The sequence below is a fragment of the Galeopterus variegatus genome, unplaced genomic scaffold (genome assembly GCF_000696425.1).
Source record: "Galeopterus variegatus unplaced genomic scaffold, G_variegatus-3.0.2 Scaffold714, whole genome shotgun sequence".
Taxonomy (NCBI): Eukaryota; Metazoa; Chordata; class Mammalia; order Dermoptera; family Cynocephalidae; genus Galeopterus; species Galeopterus variegatus.
In genome coordinates, this window is record NW_007726825.1 from 506,872 (window position 1) to 523,059 (window position 16,188).

Below are 16,188 nucleotides of genomic sequence, written 5' to 3' on the forward strand. Positions count from 1 at the left end.
TCCGAGCACCTCTCCTCCGTGTCCTGGTCCCCCGTACCACCCGACCTCAGCCTCCCTCCTCGTGAGCCCCCCTTGCTTTTTCCGGCTGTTTTCACGGTCCGTCCCCCGCGCTCCCCAACCACCACCTGGAGCTGACCCCAGCTGGGGGCTGGTGACAGTGGCACAAGCTCCTCTCCCTCCACCCCAGCGCATGCTCCCCGACTCCTAGCTTCCCGGGCTCAGAGTCCTCTTAGCTCGAGCGCTCCTTTTCTGTTTTTCTGGCAGCCACACCCCCAGACTTATTCCTCCACTCTTGAGTTCCTGTGTAGTCTTTTTTACTCTCCCCGGTGAAAGAATCCCCTTCTTGTCTTTGCCCCTCCCCGCCCCTTTCCCTCATCCCTGGCCTGGATGGACCACCTGCAACCAGCCCTGCCATCGGGGTGCCTTCTCTATACTCTCCCCGGTGAAAGAATCCCCTTCTTGTCTTTGCCCCTCCCCGCCCCTTCCCCTCATCCCTGGCCTGGATGGACCACCTGCAACCAGCCCTGCCATCGGGGTGCCTTCTCTAACCCCAGCCCAGCCCACCTCACCTCACCCACGCCAGCTACCAGTGTTCTGGGAGGTCTGTCCAGCCCTCTTCCCCATCTGAAGATGCAGCGTGGGGCTGCAGTCGGAGTGCTGACCAGCTCAGGGCTGTCAGAGAGGGTACCTGACCCAGGTGGGTCTAACATTCTTCCTCCCAGGTAGCAGCAGGGGCAGACCTCTGATTGACACCCGGAGTCAATATGCAGTGTCCGACCTTCCTCTTTGTTTCTTTCTCCACCTTAGTCCCCAGCTCCTTTGAGAAATGAAGCAGGTTCCTTGTTAGCTTTCTTTGCACTTACAGGAGTTGGAAGTGGCCGATGGGGCCTTCTTCTGCTTCTATTTATACTAGGGGCCTGGCAGAGGGGGCTGCTTTTGTAGTAAACAGTGTAGGCCCGGTCTGGGTTGCCATTTCCCCACTGTCCGGACCTCCAAGTCTTTCCTGCGCTGGCATGAGGTTGCTTGGAGGACCCCAGTAGGCCAGGATGGGGAGAGGGCTCTGGCTCTCACCCACCCTCCTGGGTGTCAGCCTGGGGCCAGCTGGGGGAGCGCTTCTCACAGCTACTGGCCCCCAGAGCCAACAGCTACCCCTGGGCTTTGGCTTTGAGAGTACCTGGGCATTCAGGATTTGCCCACAACCTTTTGATCCTCCCAGGTGGAAGAACTCTTCCCTTCCTGGGCCTTGAGTAAGAGCCCAGTGAGCCAAGCCAATGGTGGTGGAGGGGGGTGAAGGAGGTGTCTCAGGGGAATTCAGGGGTTTCCTTGTCTTTGCCTTTCTTCTCCTGTGGATGGGCTGGAGCTGGACCTGACATGATGATGGGCCAAAAGGTAATGGCTCCCAATCCACGCCATTCCCTGGCTGAGCTGGCCCAGCACAGAGAGCTACAGCTCTGCTCCTGGCCAGAGCTGCTGGTGACCAGGCCTCTGAGCCTGGCTGGTTCAAACCAGCCTGCACTGTGTGGGGAGCTAAGCTTTGGCCTGGACACTGGAAGCAGGCAGCTGAGCAGCTGACAGAAAGTGAAGGCACTGGGGCTTTGGGGCTGCCCGACTGGTGGCCCTCCCAGGCTTGGGAGCTCTACTTAGCTGCTTTCTTGGGAACAAACCAGCTGGGCAAGGAGAACCTTGGAGACGGACTGAGCTTCGGGCTCTGCCAACTCTGCCCACCTTCATCCTTCCCAAGAAACACCCGAGTCTCAGTAGCAAAGAAAGTTCTGGAGTGAGTGATTTTGGGGAGGGCCTTTAGACCAGGGCTGGAACTTACTTTGGCTGCTCGCAGACCTACTGTGTAATTTGGGGAGATGGCCTGAGGGAAAGGGGCTAGGGGAAGGAGGGAAGGCCTTTTGGTTACTCTGAACGCTCTTGGGGATGTCTCCCATGCAGCTCCCTGCTGCGTGCAGCAACCTTGGATGGACACTGTTACCATCCCCACTAACATACTGTGATCAGGACAGGCTTGGAGACCTGGGCTCTTGCCTGGTTTGCTCACAGGAGGATCTGGGCACAAATGGTATGGGCCCCACACACGCTGCCTTGTGTGTATCCCTGGTTGGGGCCCACTTCTGGCCACCTGCAGCCTGGGCTTGGCCCCTTCGTCTTCTGCAAGCCTTCTTTGGTGAGCTGTGTTTATTGGCTGTCTCTGGTAGGCCAGTCTCAGGCATGCAGCATGTTCTGCCTTCTGCTCCTGCTGGCATCATTTTCCCTGACCCCAGCAGAACACGTGGCTTGGTGTGGGTGCCAGTCATGCTGTGTGTCTTGGGGGCTGGCTCAGATGGTGTCTGGCCCTGGGGTGAGAAGGAGCGGGTTGCCTTGCTGAGCCGTGTGGGGATGAGGCTGGAGGGGACAACTCCATGGGCCTCTGAAGTTGGTTGGGTGCATGGTAACAAGAGAGCTTGTTGTCCGGCCACCAGACGCCACCTGTGTTGCCAGGCAAGCATTGGTGGTGGCGAGAGTAGACGTGGGCTGCACACTTGGGTTCATCCACCCACTCCTGTGTCTGGGACCTTGGGCCTGCAGAGCCAGCTTCTCCAAGGGCCTGTGCCTGCATGCACCTGCCACAAGCTGGGAAGCTCACTCGGGTGTTGACCAAGGCCCTCACGTAGTGGCTTTTGCTGCTGTGGCCTTCGTCACATCAGGTTAGGGCTGCAGCAGGTATGGTAGAGGCTGGCTTTGATATCTCCGTGTGGGTGTTAGGTGTACCCTGGGTGACTGGCCTGACAAGGTGTGCAGCCACTTTCTGGAATCCTGGCAGGTGCAAGTGCAGGCAGCCAGGTGGGTGGCAGGAGGGCTGGAGGGGTAGCAGGACACCCATACAGGAGCTTCTGGCTAGTCCAGGCCGGGCATGTGGACAAGCAGCTCATGCTAGCACTCTGCTGTGGATGCAGCCCTGTGGCCTGAGGGCACTGCAACCTGTTGGACCCTCTGCACAGGGGAGCACCCTTTCTGGGGAGGATACAGCCTGAGTCCTGACCTCCCTTCCCGGATCTCTGGGCACACCCTTCACATGAGGCCCGACGTGGTCCTCCACTGGATGGACCCAGTCCTGACCCTTCCTGCTGATGGCGGCTGGGACCCCGAGCCTTAACATTAGTGTCTGGGGTAGGAGCCATTCATTGTTCACACCCCCTCACAGGTCATTCCTGAGGCTGAAAGGAGCTCTCCAGTATGGAGTCAGTGAGGGGCTCTGTCACAGGATATGGTCCCGTGGCTGCTCCTGTGCCCCTTCTGCCAGAGCTGCCCTCTCCCAGTCCCTGCCCACCTCTGCTCTTCCTGACTGCAGCACGCCCCCACTCTGAGGCCCTCCTCAGTCCCTGCTGCAAGGGTGCCCATCCCTCCCTCAGGGCCCCTCCCCAGCTGGCCAGGGCACTTCCCACTAGGCCCCATGGGCATTAGTATGTCCTGCTGCCATCCCACCCCATTGCCTCCCATCTCCACGCCAGGGCTTGCTCGGGGACTGGTTCCGTGACTGACAATCTCATTGTGAAAGGTCCAGGAAGCAGGAATGGCACCATCTCTGGCCAGGCCCTTCCCAGAGCACACCATCCTGGGAGCCACCTGTCTCCCTGGCCATGGGGCGTGGCTCGGGCATCTCTTCCCCAGCTCCCTGGGGGCAGCACAGGACTGCAGCCAACTCATTCTTTGAGGCAAGAAACATAGTAGGAAAGAGCTTTGATGATCCATCTGCCTAGATATCCAGAATTCACAGGATGGGGTGAGGAGGGACTTTCTGGAATCTTTGGCTAGGTGAGAAGTGGTGTGTTTTGTGGTGACAGTTTGTCATTTTGAGTCGGTTTTTAGATCTAAGCAGCATTTATGTTCTAAGTGAGAGCCCAACTCTGGTGGATTGACTGGGCCCCGCCTGAGTCCTGACATCAGGATTGAAAGGAGAGAGGCAGCTTTCCTGAGACTTTATTTATTTATTTAGGGGACAATTTATTTATTTATTTATTTATTTATTTATTTATTTTTCTTTTTGTCTTTTTTCGTGACCGGACCGGGACTGGCAACGGGATCACAACCCTCGGTGTTGCGCCCGCACCTCGCTCAGCCTTTATTTCTTTATTTATTTATTTTTCTTTTTGTCTTTTTTCGTGACCAGACCGGGACTGGCAACGGGATCACAACCCTCGGTGTTGCGCCCGCACCTCGCTCAGCCAGTGAGCGGCCGGTCTGTATGTGGGATCTGAACCCTCGGCCGGGAGCGCCGCCGCACTCCCAAGCAGCGCACTGTAGCAGTGCGCCACCGGGCCGGCCCTTCCTGAGACTTTAAATCCAGATTGGGTGGAAGGTTTAAGTCCTGGCTTCACCTTTAAGAACTGTGTGGCCTTGGACAGTGCACTGGTCCCTCTCAGGCCCATCTTGGATTAAGGAGATTAAGGGGGCTGCGGGTCAAGCATGCTGGGTGTGTAGAGTGTGCCCTGAGGCACCACTGGGCCTCCCAGCCCTAGAAGCCTCTCAGTAAGGGGGGAACCTTGAGCTGGCCAAGCAGTGCTTGGGGATTGTGTCCACAGGGCAGCCCCTTGGCTGCATTTGGCACTGAGGGCTGCTGTCAAGGGTCTGTGGATCCCCGATCCCCAGGTGGGAGGGCGGGCTGCTCACACGGGCCTGGGCGGTGTACTGTCTTCTAGTGGGAAAGAGAGGGTCTCCAGGATTTGAGAGGACTGTGTAGTCCAAGCTTGAAAGAGGTCCTACAAGGCCAGCGGACCACAAGGAACTTGCAACCTTCTGGAAGTTGTGGAGATTCATTTCCTAAGACCTTATATCCCCAGGCCCAGGGAGGCAGGGCTCCTTCTCTCCTGGCCTTTAACCCAGAAGGCCAAGCTGAGACCCTCAGACAGAGACCCTGGACATGCATAGGCTGGGTACATGTAAATTGCCTGTAGTGAGGCAGACCGAGGGGCTGGGCACTCTCCTGGGGGTGCAGGTGCACACTGCTGTGTCTGGGCCACTTGCATGTACTCAGCATTTGCAGAGGGGCCTGAGGCTTCGGCTCCTCCTAGGGGTGGGGCCCCCAGCAGCTCTAGCCACGTTTGTGGTGTTTGTCCTGTGCCTGCTGGGTGCCAAGCCAACTCAGCATATGACGAGGCTGGTCCTGTACTCACTACTTGGTGCATGTGAGGAAACTGAGGCCCAGAAAGGGAAGGTGGTAAGCCCAAGGTTGTGCTGCTCATGACCTGTGGGCTGAAGTCTAAGCCCAGCACTGTGGCTCTAAGACAGTATCTGTCCTAGGCAGGCCTAGAAGGCTCTACGATGTCGTCTTGGGTGGCAGGATCCCTTTGACTCGCTGTTCCTGCCACCAGGGTTTTCCAGGCTGGTGGTGGGAAGCAGTCTGGCCTGGTGCAGCAGGAGCTGCTCCTGGTGGCACCTGGGATCTTGGGGATCAGCCCCTGGCAGGTTGAATGGGCCACTTTGGCCTGTACTGGTCCATGCTGTCTATTAGGTGCTTGGCCCGTGACCAGCACTATGTGGAGTCCTCTGGGGCCCAGCTTCTGGCTGAGCAGTGGTCACAAGTCAGGGAGCAGCCACATTCTGGCCCAGCAGCTGCCGAGGCTGAGTATGTGGTTGTCCTGTGGCCAGGCCTGTGTGCGCCAGAAGCCAAGGGGCCCCGGATGGTAGGGAAGACGCTGTAGCATGGTGACTGCCTACTGTGGACAGACTGCCTGGGCTGGGTATTGGTGAAGCCTGGACCAGCTCCCTGGACTCCTCCTGGAGCGCGTCCCTTGACAGCTGGTGAGGGCTTGCCTGTGGATGTGGGCTCATCCCTGTGGGCTAGAGTGCTCCAGAGGACTAGAGGACTAGAGTGCTCCAGAACATCTTGGGTTGACTGTGTCCTGATTCAGAGCTGAGCCGTTGGGGCTGAAGGGGCAGTGACCCCCACTTCTCAGAGCTTGATCCCAGGAGACCCAGAGATAGCCAGAAGAGGGCAGGGTTGCTGCTGCCTGCCCTGTGGTGCGGAATCCACTGAGCCTAGGTGGGGTCTGGAGGCCCTGGAGAAATGGGCCAGGGGCCAGCCCGGGAGCTTGGATAGCCTTCTGGGTGGTGGCAGGCGGTGCTGGGACGTGAATGATGATGTGCTTGGTGGCCTCAGCACCCCCTCAGGAGGGCCCATGACTCCATCCCAAGTCTGGCTGGCTTGCCCAGAGCCAGGAAGAGAAGCAGAGTGGGCTTGGGTGGGTGGGGACCAGGTGCCCTCAGCCCTGCTTGGGGACCTCAGGCGGCCAGGTCACAGCCAGGAGGGCACTGTTATCTTCCTGTCCGGGCTGGCAGACCCGAGCTGGCTGTGCAAAGCTGGGCCCAGAGCCTCATCAAAGGCCTGGCAGCCTCTCCCCACGAGGTGCCCAGAGCCGGCTACGTGGAGCAACGTGGGGATACCAGGCCCTGAATGGAGGGGTCTCGGTGCTGGTGTCCCACCGGGCTTCCTCGATGGAGGATGCTACATGGTGCTGTGTGGCTTGGCCTCACTTCTGGGTGAGTTTCCTTCCTCAAACTAATGGGCAGTAGGTCCTGTGCTCCCTGCCTTCCAGAAGCAGCAACAGACTGGTGTGGCCAAGCCGGTCCTCAGTGGGCCTGGGCAGCCCAGGGTAGGGGCAGGGGGGTGGTTGTGAGAGACCATGTGAGCTGGGCCTTGGTCTGCACCCCCCACCCCCGTTCCACTCACTGTTCACCCCTGGGGGATGGGCAGGGCAGACCGATTTTGCCACCCGCTCCTGCTGTGGACAGGCATCAGCTTGTCCCAGCCTCACTCCCACCACCAGCTGGCATGTCTGGAGCTGGCCGGCCCCTGCCGGGCCTGTTACCCCAGGCCGAGCCCAGCCACTGTTCCCCCTTCCTCATTGTGCACGTTCTAATTTCTAACCTAAGTTAGAACTTGAGATTTGAATGCAGGTGATCTGTGGTGTTCGTATGAACGTGGATTCTGTGAATGAGCCTTTGTCCTCACTGTGGGTCCTCAGCATGGAGACCCTGTCACTCACTAGAGCTCAGGCCTGGCCCACAGGTGCTAAGAGTGCTCACTTAGCTTCCTGCAGCATCTCAGAGTGGGGGTTCAGCAAGGACTTCCCATGTGTGTGTGTGTGGCCCCCTGCACAGCCAGGCAGGCCTGTGAATCGTCCTCTCCCTGCTGTGAACCGTGCAGAGAGGCCATGGCAAAGGGGGGCCTGGGCTCTGGTCTCGGGCAGGCCTCCCTACTGCACTGCAACCCATTCTCAGAAGGATCCTGGACCCCAAAGGAAGCCCGTGACCCAGTGGCTTTCTGGAGACTTGCCATGGCTGGTAAACCCAGACCGGCCACCAGAGAGTCCTGTGAAAGGGCAGAGTCATGGCAGGGGCCATTCAACTGACTGTTGCCCACCCATTCACCCTCAGCCAGCTGTGGAGAGCCTCTCCACATGGAGAGCGTGTCCCTCTCACTTCTGGCTGTCCCTTGGTGTGCCCCCAGCCCTCACGTCCCATCCATGTTACCAGGCTCATGGGCCAGGGCTCAGGGGAGCTGTTTCTGCTCATTTTCAAGTCATTGCTCTTGTACCCTTCGTTTCGGTCTGGGCCTCCTGTCCTCCCACACTGAGCCACTCGAGGGCCAGGCCCACAGCCCACCGTGTGTGTCTCAAAGGCACCATGTGGGTGCTCAGGAGGTGTATGTCGAATGAGTGAGAGACCGAAGGCCAGAGTGATGCTGGGCTTGCAGGCGGCCCACTGTCCACATGACTGAGGATGCCCAAGGGGAGGGGGCCTTGCTCCTGCTGACCCGACTTATGCCAGCCCAGTTCAGCACCATGTCCCACCCGCAGCCCCCATTCCCACCTCTCCCATCACACTCTGCGTGCCCACCTGCCCTTGTCCTGGGTCATCTCGGCCTCCTGTGTGCCACAGCTCTGTACCACCAGCTCTCTGGACAGCCCCTGCAGGAAGCCAACCTCCCTGGGTGGGTGGCAGCTGCCTCCTCTCACCTGCACTCACCAGGGAGGGCCAGAGTGGAAGGATAGGCTGGGGGTCAGTCTGAGCTGCGACCCCAGCCCCCAGCACAAATGGCCTTTCTGACAGCCAAGGAGAGTGTTCTTGCCTCAGCGTGGGGAAGCAGCGTCCGCTCCCCACTGGACAGCTATTGGCTGAGAGCCCCTGCTGTACCAGGCTGAGAGCCAGGCATTCCTATAGGGGTCCCAAAATCTGGGCCTATAGGGGGTTCAGGACAGTCCCTGGCACCCAGATGGGAAAAAAACCAGGCTTCAAGCCCCACGTGTTGGAACCAGTCAGCATCAGCTGGGCCTGCCTCAGGGAAGCACCGTGGCCTCTGTGAGCTGAGGTGGTCCTCTCACGAGACACCAGCTCTCTGTAAGAGCCCAGGCTGGCTGTGTCTTTGCATGTCTCAGTGTTTGCTGGATACCAGCACGACTCAGATACAGACGTGCTTGTCTTCTCACCAGTTGGAGCCCCTTGGGACGGCCAACCTGGCCCCGGCTGGAGCTGGCGGGCACGGGCACGTGTGCGTGTGCGAGTCCCACAGGTCTGTGAGCTTCATCTCCCTTTCCTTCTTCGCAGTGTACTAACGGTCACTTGATGTGCGCTGGCTGTTTTATCCACCTACTAGCAGATGCCCGGCTGAAGGAGGAGCAGGCCACATGCCCCAACTGTCGTTGTGAGATCAGTAAGAGCCTCTGCTGCCGGAACCTGGCCGTGGAGAAAGCCGTGAGCGAGCTACCCTCAGAGTGTGGCTTCTGCCTGCGCCAGTTTCCCCGCTCCCTCCTTGAGAGGCACCAGAAGGAGGAATGCCAGGACAGGTAACTGCTGGGGCTGGGGGCTTGGTCGCCTGCGCGGGGCCCAGGACAGGGCTGGGAAGCCCAGCCTGGTGCAGGATGATCTGGCTGGTCCTCATTGCTTGGGCTTTAGGTACCGCACATGCAGCCTAGGTATGTCGCAGATGGCCCCCAGGGCGCATGGGGCTCCACAGGACAGAGGGCGGGGTCTGCACCCAGTTGCTATTTGGACACAACTCTGGTTCTCCAGGGTTTTCTCTGGCTGTGTAGTAGTCTCTTGGAGGGGTCAGGACAGCATGGCCAGTTCAGGAGCTCTGGGAACTTGGTGTGAGGCCAATGGAGACAGCCACTCGGCCAGTGGGGCTAGGCCACTGAACCTTCTGGAGTGAGGCGGTGCAGGGTCCAGGACCACGGTCAGTGGCCACCTATTGTGAGGCACAGGAGAGACCCACAGCAGGGGTCCAGGAGGCAAGCTGGTCCACGGCTCCATGGGCCTCCCCCCTCCCTCTGTCTCACACACGTGCATGTTATGACCTGTCCTGGGGGCTGGGCCCACAGTTCGTGGCTGAGTGGGCTGGCGGAAGCCACTTTGGGAGGACAGCTAGGCATGGCCCCTGCCGCAGGCGCAGGTCGTGACCAGTGCCCTCCCATCCTCCCAGGGTGACTCAGTGCAAGTACAAGCGCATCGGCTGCCCGTGGCACGGCCCCTTCCACGAGCTGACGGTGCACGAGGCTGCCTGTGCCCACCCAACCAAGACAGGCAACGAGCTGATGGAGATCCTGGATGAGATGGACCAGAGCCACCGCAAGGAGATGCAGCTCTACAACAGCATCTTCAGCTTGCTTAGCTTCGAGAAGATCGGCTACACAGGTGAGGCGCCCCGCTGCCCGTCGCATGCCGCTCAGGTGTGGGCTGGGGGCAGCAGGCTCTGGGCAGTGGGCTGCGCCGGATGGCCAGGCTCTGGACAAGCAGCCGGTGGACAGGAGGGCATCTCACAGAAGAAGACAGGCCTGGGACTGAGCAGGGGGAGGGGCCGGGCAGGACCCCTGAGGTGCACCTGCAGGGCTCTCCTGGAAGCCCCTCCCACCAGTCCTCCCCACCCTGGCCCTGCCACCCCAGCAAGGTGGCGTCCTCACTGTGTGGGGCTCCACAGCTCTGGAATAGTCGGGGTCTAACCAGAAAGTGGGACGTGTCTCAGGGAGGTCTGGGAGCTGGGGGCCTGCCCCGTGGAGCCTGGGGCAAGAAGAGCACTCTGGCAAGTCACGTCCTGCCTGCAGGCAGCACTGCAGTGGCCACGGAGCCTCCTGAGGCTGGATCAAAACTGTTCAGGGACAGGGCTCCAGAACGAGCCAAGGGCACTCAGCTAAAACTAGAACTGGGAGTGGACACCTATATGGGCAGGCTGGACTGGGCCCAGACCCACTGGATCTCGTGGCTCTCTGGCCCATTGCCACCGCCTTTGAACATGCTGGGTACAGGAGCCAGCCAGAGCCTGGTCCAGAGAACAGTGAGAAGCGCTTGCTGGCACCGGGGCCTCTCAGGAGCTGCATCCCTCTCCTGCTCAGTCCATGCTGGCACACAGCTTATAGCCTGGGGCAATCATGGGCAGCCAGTCACGCCACACTGACTGAACTGGGCCTGGCTAGGTGTGAGCCTAAACAGGCCCAAGATGCCAAGGGTCCAGAGGTCCTCAGCAGCAGAAGGCCGCAGCCCCTGGTTAGTAGCAGCTTCAGCTGTCCCGGCAAGCACTGTGGCATGAATGGTCCAGGCCGGGCCTCGTGGGGTCTGGGCAGGATGGGACATAGTGACTGCAGCAGTGGCCGGGTGGGAAGCCCCATCCATGCAGCAAGGACTGGCTTCCTGGGAGCCCACGCCTCCACGGAGGGACTTGCCAGCCACAGGCTATGGGCTGCACAAGAGGACTGCGCAAAGGCAGGTCTGCCTGCTGATGACGGCCTGTGGACGGCCAGGCAGGGCCCACCACGCAGCCCGACGCCCACGGACCCTGTGCTCCCCTTGGGCAGGGCTGGTGCCACAGCCGCCCACCGGCTTTTTTGGCAGCTCTGTATCAGAAACAATAAAGTGCACTTGTTCTCAGAACTGCATCCTGTCTGTGTGTCTGCTTACCCCGCCCCTGTGGGACCCTGGGCTGATGGCGAGGTGGGAGGCCAGTGTGGGTTGGGCATGCCCAGGATGTGGCCCGCAGCCTCGGACTCTGTCCAGCTAATTCGTGTTAATTCTGTTTGTAGTTGTCCCCCAAAGCGTGTGTGCCCTCCATTTGCCATAAGTGGCTTGATTGCCTTGTGACAAGCAGAGTGCGCTACGCCTGGTAAGTTGCCTTCCTCCCTGGCCGAGCTGTCCTCGGCCTGGTCGGGGAAGGCCTCTGCCCGGCCCTGCCCACGCTAACAGCTGGCTCCTCCCGGCCCTGTCTGTCTCTGCAGAGGTTCAGTTCCGGCCATACCGCACAGATGACTTCATCACACGCCTGTACTATGAGACACCGAGGTTCACGGTGCTCAACCAGACGTGGGTCCTGAAGGCTCGTGTGAATGACTCGGAGCGCAACCCCAACCTGTCGTGCAAGCGCACGCTCTCCTTCCAGCTCCTCCTCAAGAGCAAGGTCACGGCACCCCTGGAGTGCTCCTTCCTGCTGCTCAAGGGCCCCTATGATGACGTGCGGATCAGTCCTGTCATCTACCACTTTGTCTTCACCAATGAGAGCAATGAGACGGACTATGTGCCGCTGCCCATCATCGACTCCGTGGAGTGCAACAAGCTGCTGGCTGCCAAGAACATCAACCTGCGGCTCTTCCTGTTCCAGATACAGAAGTAGGATGGGGCCCTGGGACGCCTGCGGAGCAGATGGGCAGCAGCCTGGCCACCGCCCTGTCTGCCACGTCCACCTTGGTGCGGTAGTGGCTTCACACGACCATGCAACCATCTTAGGAAAGGAGAAGAAACAAAACCAAACACTGGGAAAGTCTGCATGCGTGTGCGACAGGGTCCCCTCCTCCGCACACCTCCTCCACCCCTGCCTACCCTCCTCCCAGGGGCAGCTGGAGGCTGGGCTGACCCGCCGAGGAAACTGCGCTGGGCACCCCGCAGGCTCAGGGATGGCAGTAATACGGAGGCTGGAAGCACAGTGGCCCCTGGCTGGCCCGTCGCACAGCAAGGCGGCGCTGCCTGCCCTGGTTCCATGCACGGCTCCTGGGCCGGGCTCAGGGCCTTGCCGACTCCAGACGTCATATTTGATTGCAATTAAAAAGGCAGCCTTGTTTCCTACTTTCTGTTTTGTTCGAGGGGAAGGTACGGCTGTGAGTGGACAGCATGGGAGCTGTGGTTTGGCTCGGGGGTCAGCCTGCCCTGTCCCTGTCACTGCACCTGCTCATCTCCCCCAGGAGAGACTCAGAGACACCACGTTCCCCCACACACTGTCCCAGGGGTCTCGAGACTGAGGCCTAGGCAGGGAGAGCCAGGCAGAGTTGGGGCTCTCCTAGCTGCCTGGTGACTCCCGGGGAGACAGGACTCGGCCACCGGGGCTCAGCAGATGTTTTCGGAATGCAGGGTGAAATTCTGTCTCTTCCCAGAAAAAAAATTAAACTCTTTACAGGCTCTTCTATAAGCTATGTGATTTTAGCAAGAGAGAATCTGTCTATTCAGCCTCACGTGCTCAGCGTCCCCAGTCTGCAGAAAGCTCTGGGGGCCACTGGCTGTGAGAGCCTGACTGGGTGAGGGTCGAGTGGGCAACCGTCCCACGCTGCTGTCAGGGACCAGCTGCTGCTCCTGCGTCTAGGGCCTGAAGGAGGCGTGCCCTTCCCCGCCTTCGTGTGGCTGCCCTCTTGTGCTGTGGGTAGTGTCTGAGCAGGGACAGTGTTTGGACCTCACAGGGTGAGAAGGAGCCCTGTCTGGAGTGCCTGGGCCCTGGTCCTTCTCCTGGGACCCTCAGCACTACTAGCAAGGGTAGAGCTTTTCCCCACACCCCCCTACTTTTGCTTAGGAGATGTGGCTATCCTGCGATAGCTTCGTTGCTTCAGTACCAAAGAACTGGTTTCCTCTGCCCCAGCGAGGACCACCACATGCCTCAGAGCAGCCCCACCCGCCCCCTGCAGGCTGCCTGGGCCTGGCTCCCCATTGCCCTGTGCCCTGCTGCTGACCTCTGGGGCTCTGCCCAGCCCCTTCTGCATTCCTAAGAGTGGACCTCGGGGTCAGTTCTCCCCTCCAGGGTAGCCTTTCTGCCCCCTCACAGGCTAAACGTTTCTCAGAGCTCTTTCTGAGAATCCTGTTCAGATTCTTTCTTCCAGCCAAGGATGTGGAGCTTTGGGGGACTGCCTTGTGGGAGGAGCCTCCTTTCCTTCTAAGCAGACATGGCTTGGTGTCTAAGGGGACAAAAGACTCCGGGTTTGGGGTTCTGCTTGCTACAAAGAAACACCCCACCCCAGCTCCCAGTATATCCTTGGGAGCAGTGGCTTCTGACTCAGGTACAACCAGGGTGAATCCCACAGCCCTCAGGGCCACTCCCCCCACACCCAGCTGGGCAGGCCAGAGGACAGCCATGGGATCTTGTGTGTGCGTGGGGAGGAGCTGTGGTACCACATCCCTGCGACCCTGCATCTCTGGAGGACAGCACCCTCTTGGGAAGTGTTTCTGGATTTGAAGGTGGCATTGTGAGAGACAAGAGCAGGCCCCGTCCACCTGTCTTTGGGTGATTGAGCAGAGGGACAGGCCCCATCAGTTCTCCTGGGTGGAGCAGAATGAGAGGCTGGGATGACAGCCTGGGGGAGCTGTGCTTTTTGGGTCCGGGAGATGGAGGTGATGTACACTGTGGCTGCCAGAGGGCGGTGGGCTGGGGGGGCCCCAAGGAGGAAGGAGACCTGAGCTGGCTGAACTTGAGGCCTGGCCTCAGTTCTGGGCAGGCAGCCGTGGGTGTGGAGTGGAAGATAGGAGCATGGGGGCAAAGACCTCTGTAGAGGTGTGGTGTGCGTCTGGGGGTGCCGGGAGGACTGCTAATGCATCCCAGCATGGCCCTGCCCCGTGGCCCTCACACGCAGCAGCTGAGCCTTACAGTCTGGGGGAACCACATGGCAAGAATAAGCTGGGATTGGTGCCAAATGCCCCTCGCAGCTGAGCCACTGTGGGCCGCTTATTACTGGGGGCACCACACTCAATGGTTTGTCCCCAGGATCCCTTGTCATCTCAGTATCTCAACCTGGTCCTTTATTTGTCATCTCTGAGGATGGTCCAGAAGGTGGGGGTCCAGCCTCAGCAGACGGAGGGGAGGCGTGGGGCATAGGTCCCACACTTCTCTCCCCATCTCACCCCCATCCCCTGTGAGCACCGTATCCCTCAGTTTGCCCAAAGTGAGACATTTACAAAAATAATAAAAATAATTTTCTAAAGAGTGGAGCAAGAAGCATTTTTAACACCATCAGAAATGACTTACAAGTCGGGCCGGCCCGTGGCTCACTCGGTAGAGTGCGGTGCTGGTAACACCAAGGCCCCGGGTTCGGATCCTATATAGGGATGGCCGGTTTGCTCACTGGCTGAGTGTGGTGCTGACAACACCAAGCCAAGGGTTGAGATCCCTTTACCGGTGATCTTTTTTAAAAAAAAAGAAATGACTTACAAGTCACTTTATGGCCCACGTTCTCTTTGGATATTTTCTGTATGTGACTGTAGTTTTCAAAAAATTCCAAACCTGGGCCGGCCCCGTGGCTCACTCGGGAGAGTGCGGTGCTGACAACACCAAGGCCACGGGTTCGGATCCCATATAGGGATGGCCGGTTTGCTCACTGGGTGAGCGTGGTGCTGACAACACCAAGTCAAGGGTTAAGATCCCCTTACCGGTCATCTTTTTTAAAAAAAAAAAAAAAAAAAATTCCAAACCATGTTTTGCCTGTGTTTCCTTACCAGAAAACAGCCTTTTGGGTGGGCCTCCTGGGCTCTGCCAACTCCCCTGCCACCTTCAGCCTGTGGCCATTCTGCCCTAGGTTTCCAGCCCTGCATAGCACCACTGTCTGGTCAGTGGAGAAACAGGCACAGAGGCGTTGTCTCTCTGAAGGGGAACTGGGCCTCCAGGAGCTGAGCTGTCCCGTGAACCCTGAGGCTGGAGGGAAGGCACTTCGTGGTCTTCCGGTGGCTCTGGACCCTCTGTCTTCTGAGCCACCCTGTCTTCAACCTTTTCATCTGAGCCAGTCTCTGCTTTGGCACCTTGCTCCCCACCCATCCCTCTCCCCTCACTGCCCTGCACACACCTCACCAGCCTGCCCTCCATGTGGCTGTTTGGTTTCAGAGCCATACTTTGGGTGGGCACAGGCCTCCAAGTCCTGTCCCCTACATCCCCAGGCTCGGCTGGGGACCTGGCTATGCCACACCGAGGCCTGTGCTGTTGCCATCAGCCTGGGCATGGTCCTGTACAACCCTTCCCAGACACAGGGACCCGTCTGCCCTCCACACCACTCACTCCCCAACAGGCCTTGCTGTCCATGCAGTGGCTGAGAGTTTTACCCCATTGGGTCTGTTTCGATTACAACAGAAAATTAACCTGTCCATCTTGCACTCCTCTTGGGCCTCCTCAGTTGGACTCTGCACCCAGCTGTGACCTGGGTGCCCCAGGTCACAGGGTTCCAGACATATGTCCGACACTCATGCAGATGAGAAGTGTGCCTAAGATCCTAACTCCCTTTCACCTCTCGACACAAAATTTTACAGTTTTAGTGAACGAACGTTTACTGAATTTTCCAGGACGACAACTGGCGTATACATTGAGGAAACTACTTTGTTCTTTTTGGAAAACACATTTCCCCTCCTGCGCAACAGCCCCGGGGGTTTGAGTCTCTAGATGTGACGTGGCTGTGTGGGTCTGTAGAAGAGGAAAGCGTCTGACGCCTTATGCCCGCGTACCTAAATGCTCAGGTGTATTTTATTACAAATCACTTCGGTTTCCTCCTGTGTGAAGGTGTTGTGTCCTTTTCGAAAACTGCACGTGCAGTAGATTTTGTGTGTGTCTGTGCTTTAATTTCAACGGGAATTAGGAGACAGCGTTACAGGACATCTGTATGAAGGGGGCAGGTGGACGCTGGCAGCACGGGGGATGGAGCCCAGCAGACCCCACCCCAAGCCCACCCGCGTCCCCGTCGCCTGCTAGGAGGAACGGGGTCCCCGCCAGGCGCCCCTTGGCCAGGACTGACGGGCGGAGAGGCTGACGGGCGGACCCCGACCCCCGCAGGCGCCCACCGCTGCGCCGCCCCTGCGCCGGCCCGACCACAACTCCCAGGATGCCTCGGAGAGGGGGACCACACTTCCCAGAAGGCTCTGCAGCCGCCGCGCCTCCGGGGGCGGGACTGGGCATGCGCGGGGACGGGCGGGGCCGGCGCGGCGGGG

General features: G+C 59.3%; 1 protein-coding gene across 1 annotated transcript in view; it reads left to right on the forward strand.

The window, feature by feature from the left end:
- Positions 1 to 12,090, forward strand: part of CYHR1 (cysteine/histidine-rich 1) — a 15,206-nt gene extending 3,116 nt beyond the window's left edge. Inside the window, exons 3-5 of the mRNA XM_008571738.1 lie at positions 8,593 to 8,831; positions 9,467 to 9,678; positions 11,250 to 12,090. Of these exons, the coding sequence (XP_008569960.1) occupies positions 8,593 to 8,831; positions 9,467 to 9,678; positions 11,250 to 11,641 (843 nt within the window). The 3' untranslated portion in view covers positions 11,642 to 12,090. The remainder of the gene's footprint in view (positions 1 to 8,592; positions 8,832 to 9,466; positions 9,679 to 11,249) is intronic.
- Positions 12,091 to 16,188: the final 4,098 nt, after the last annotated feature.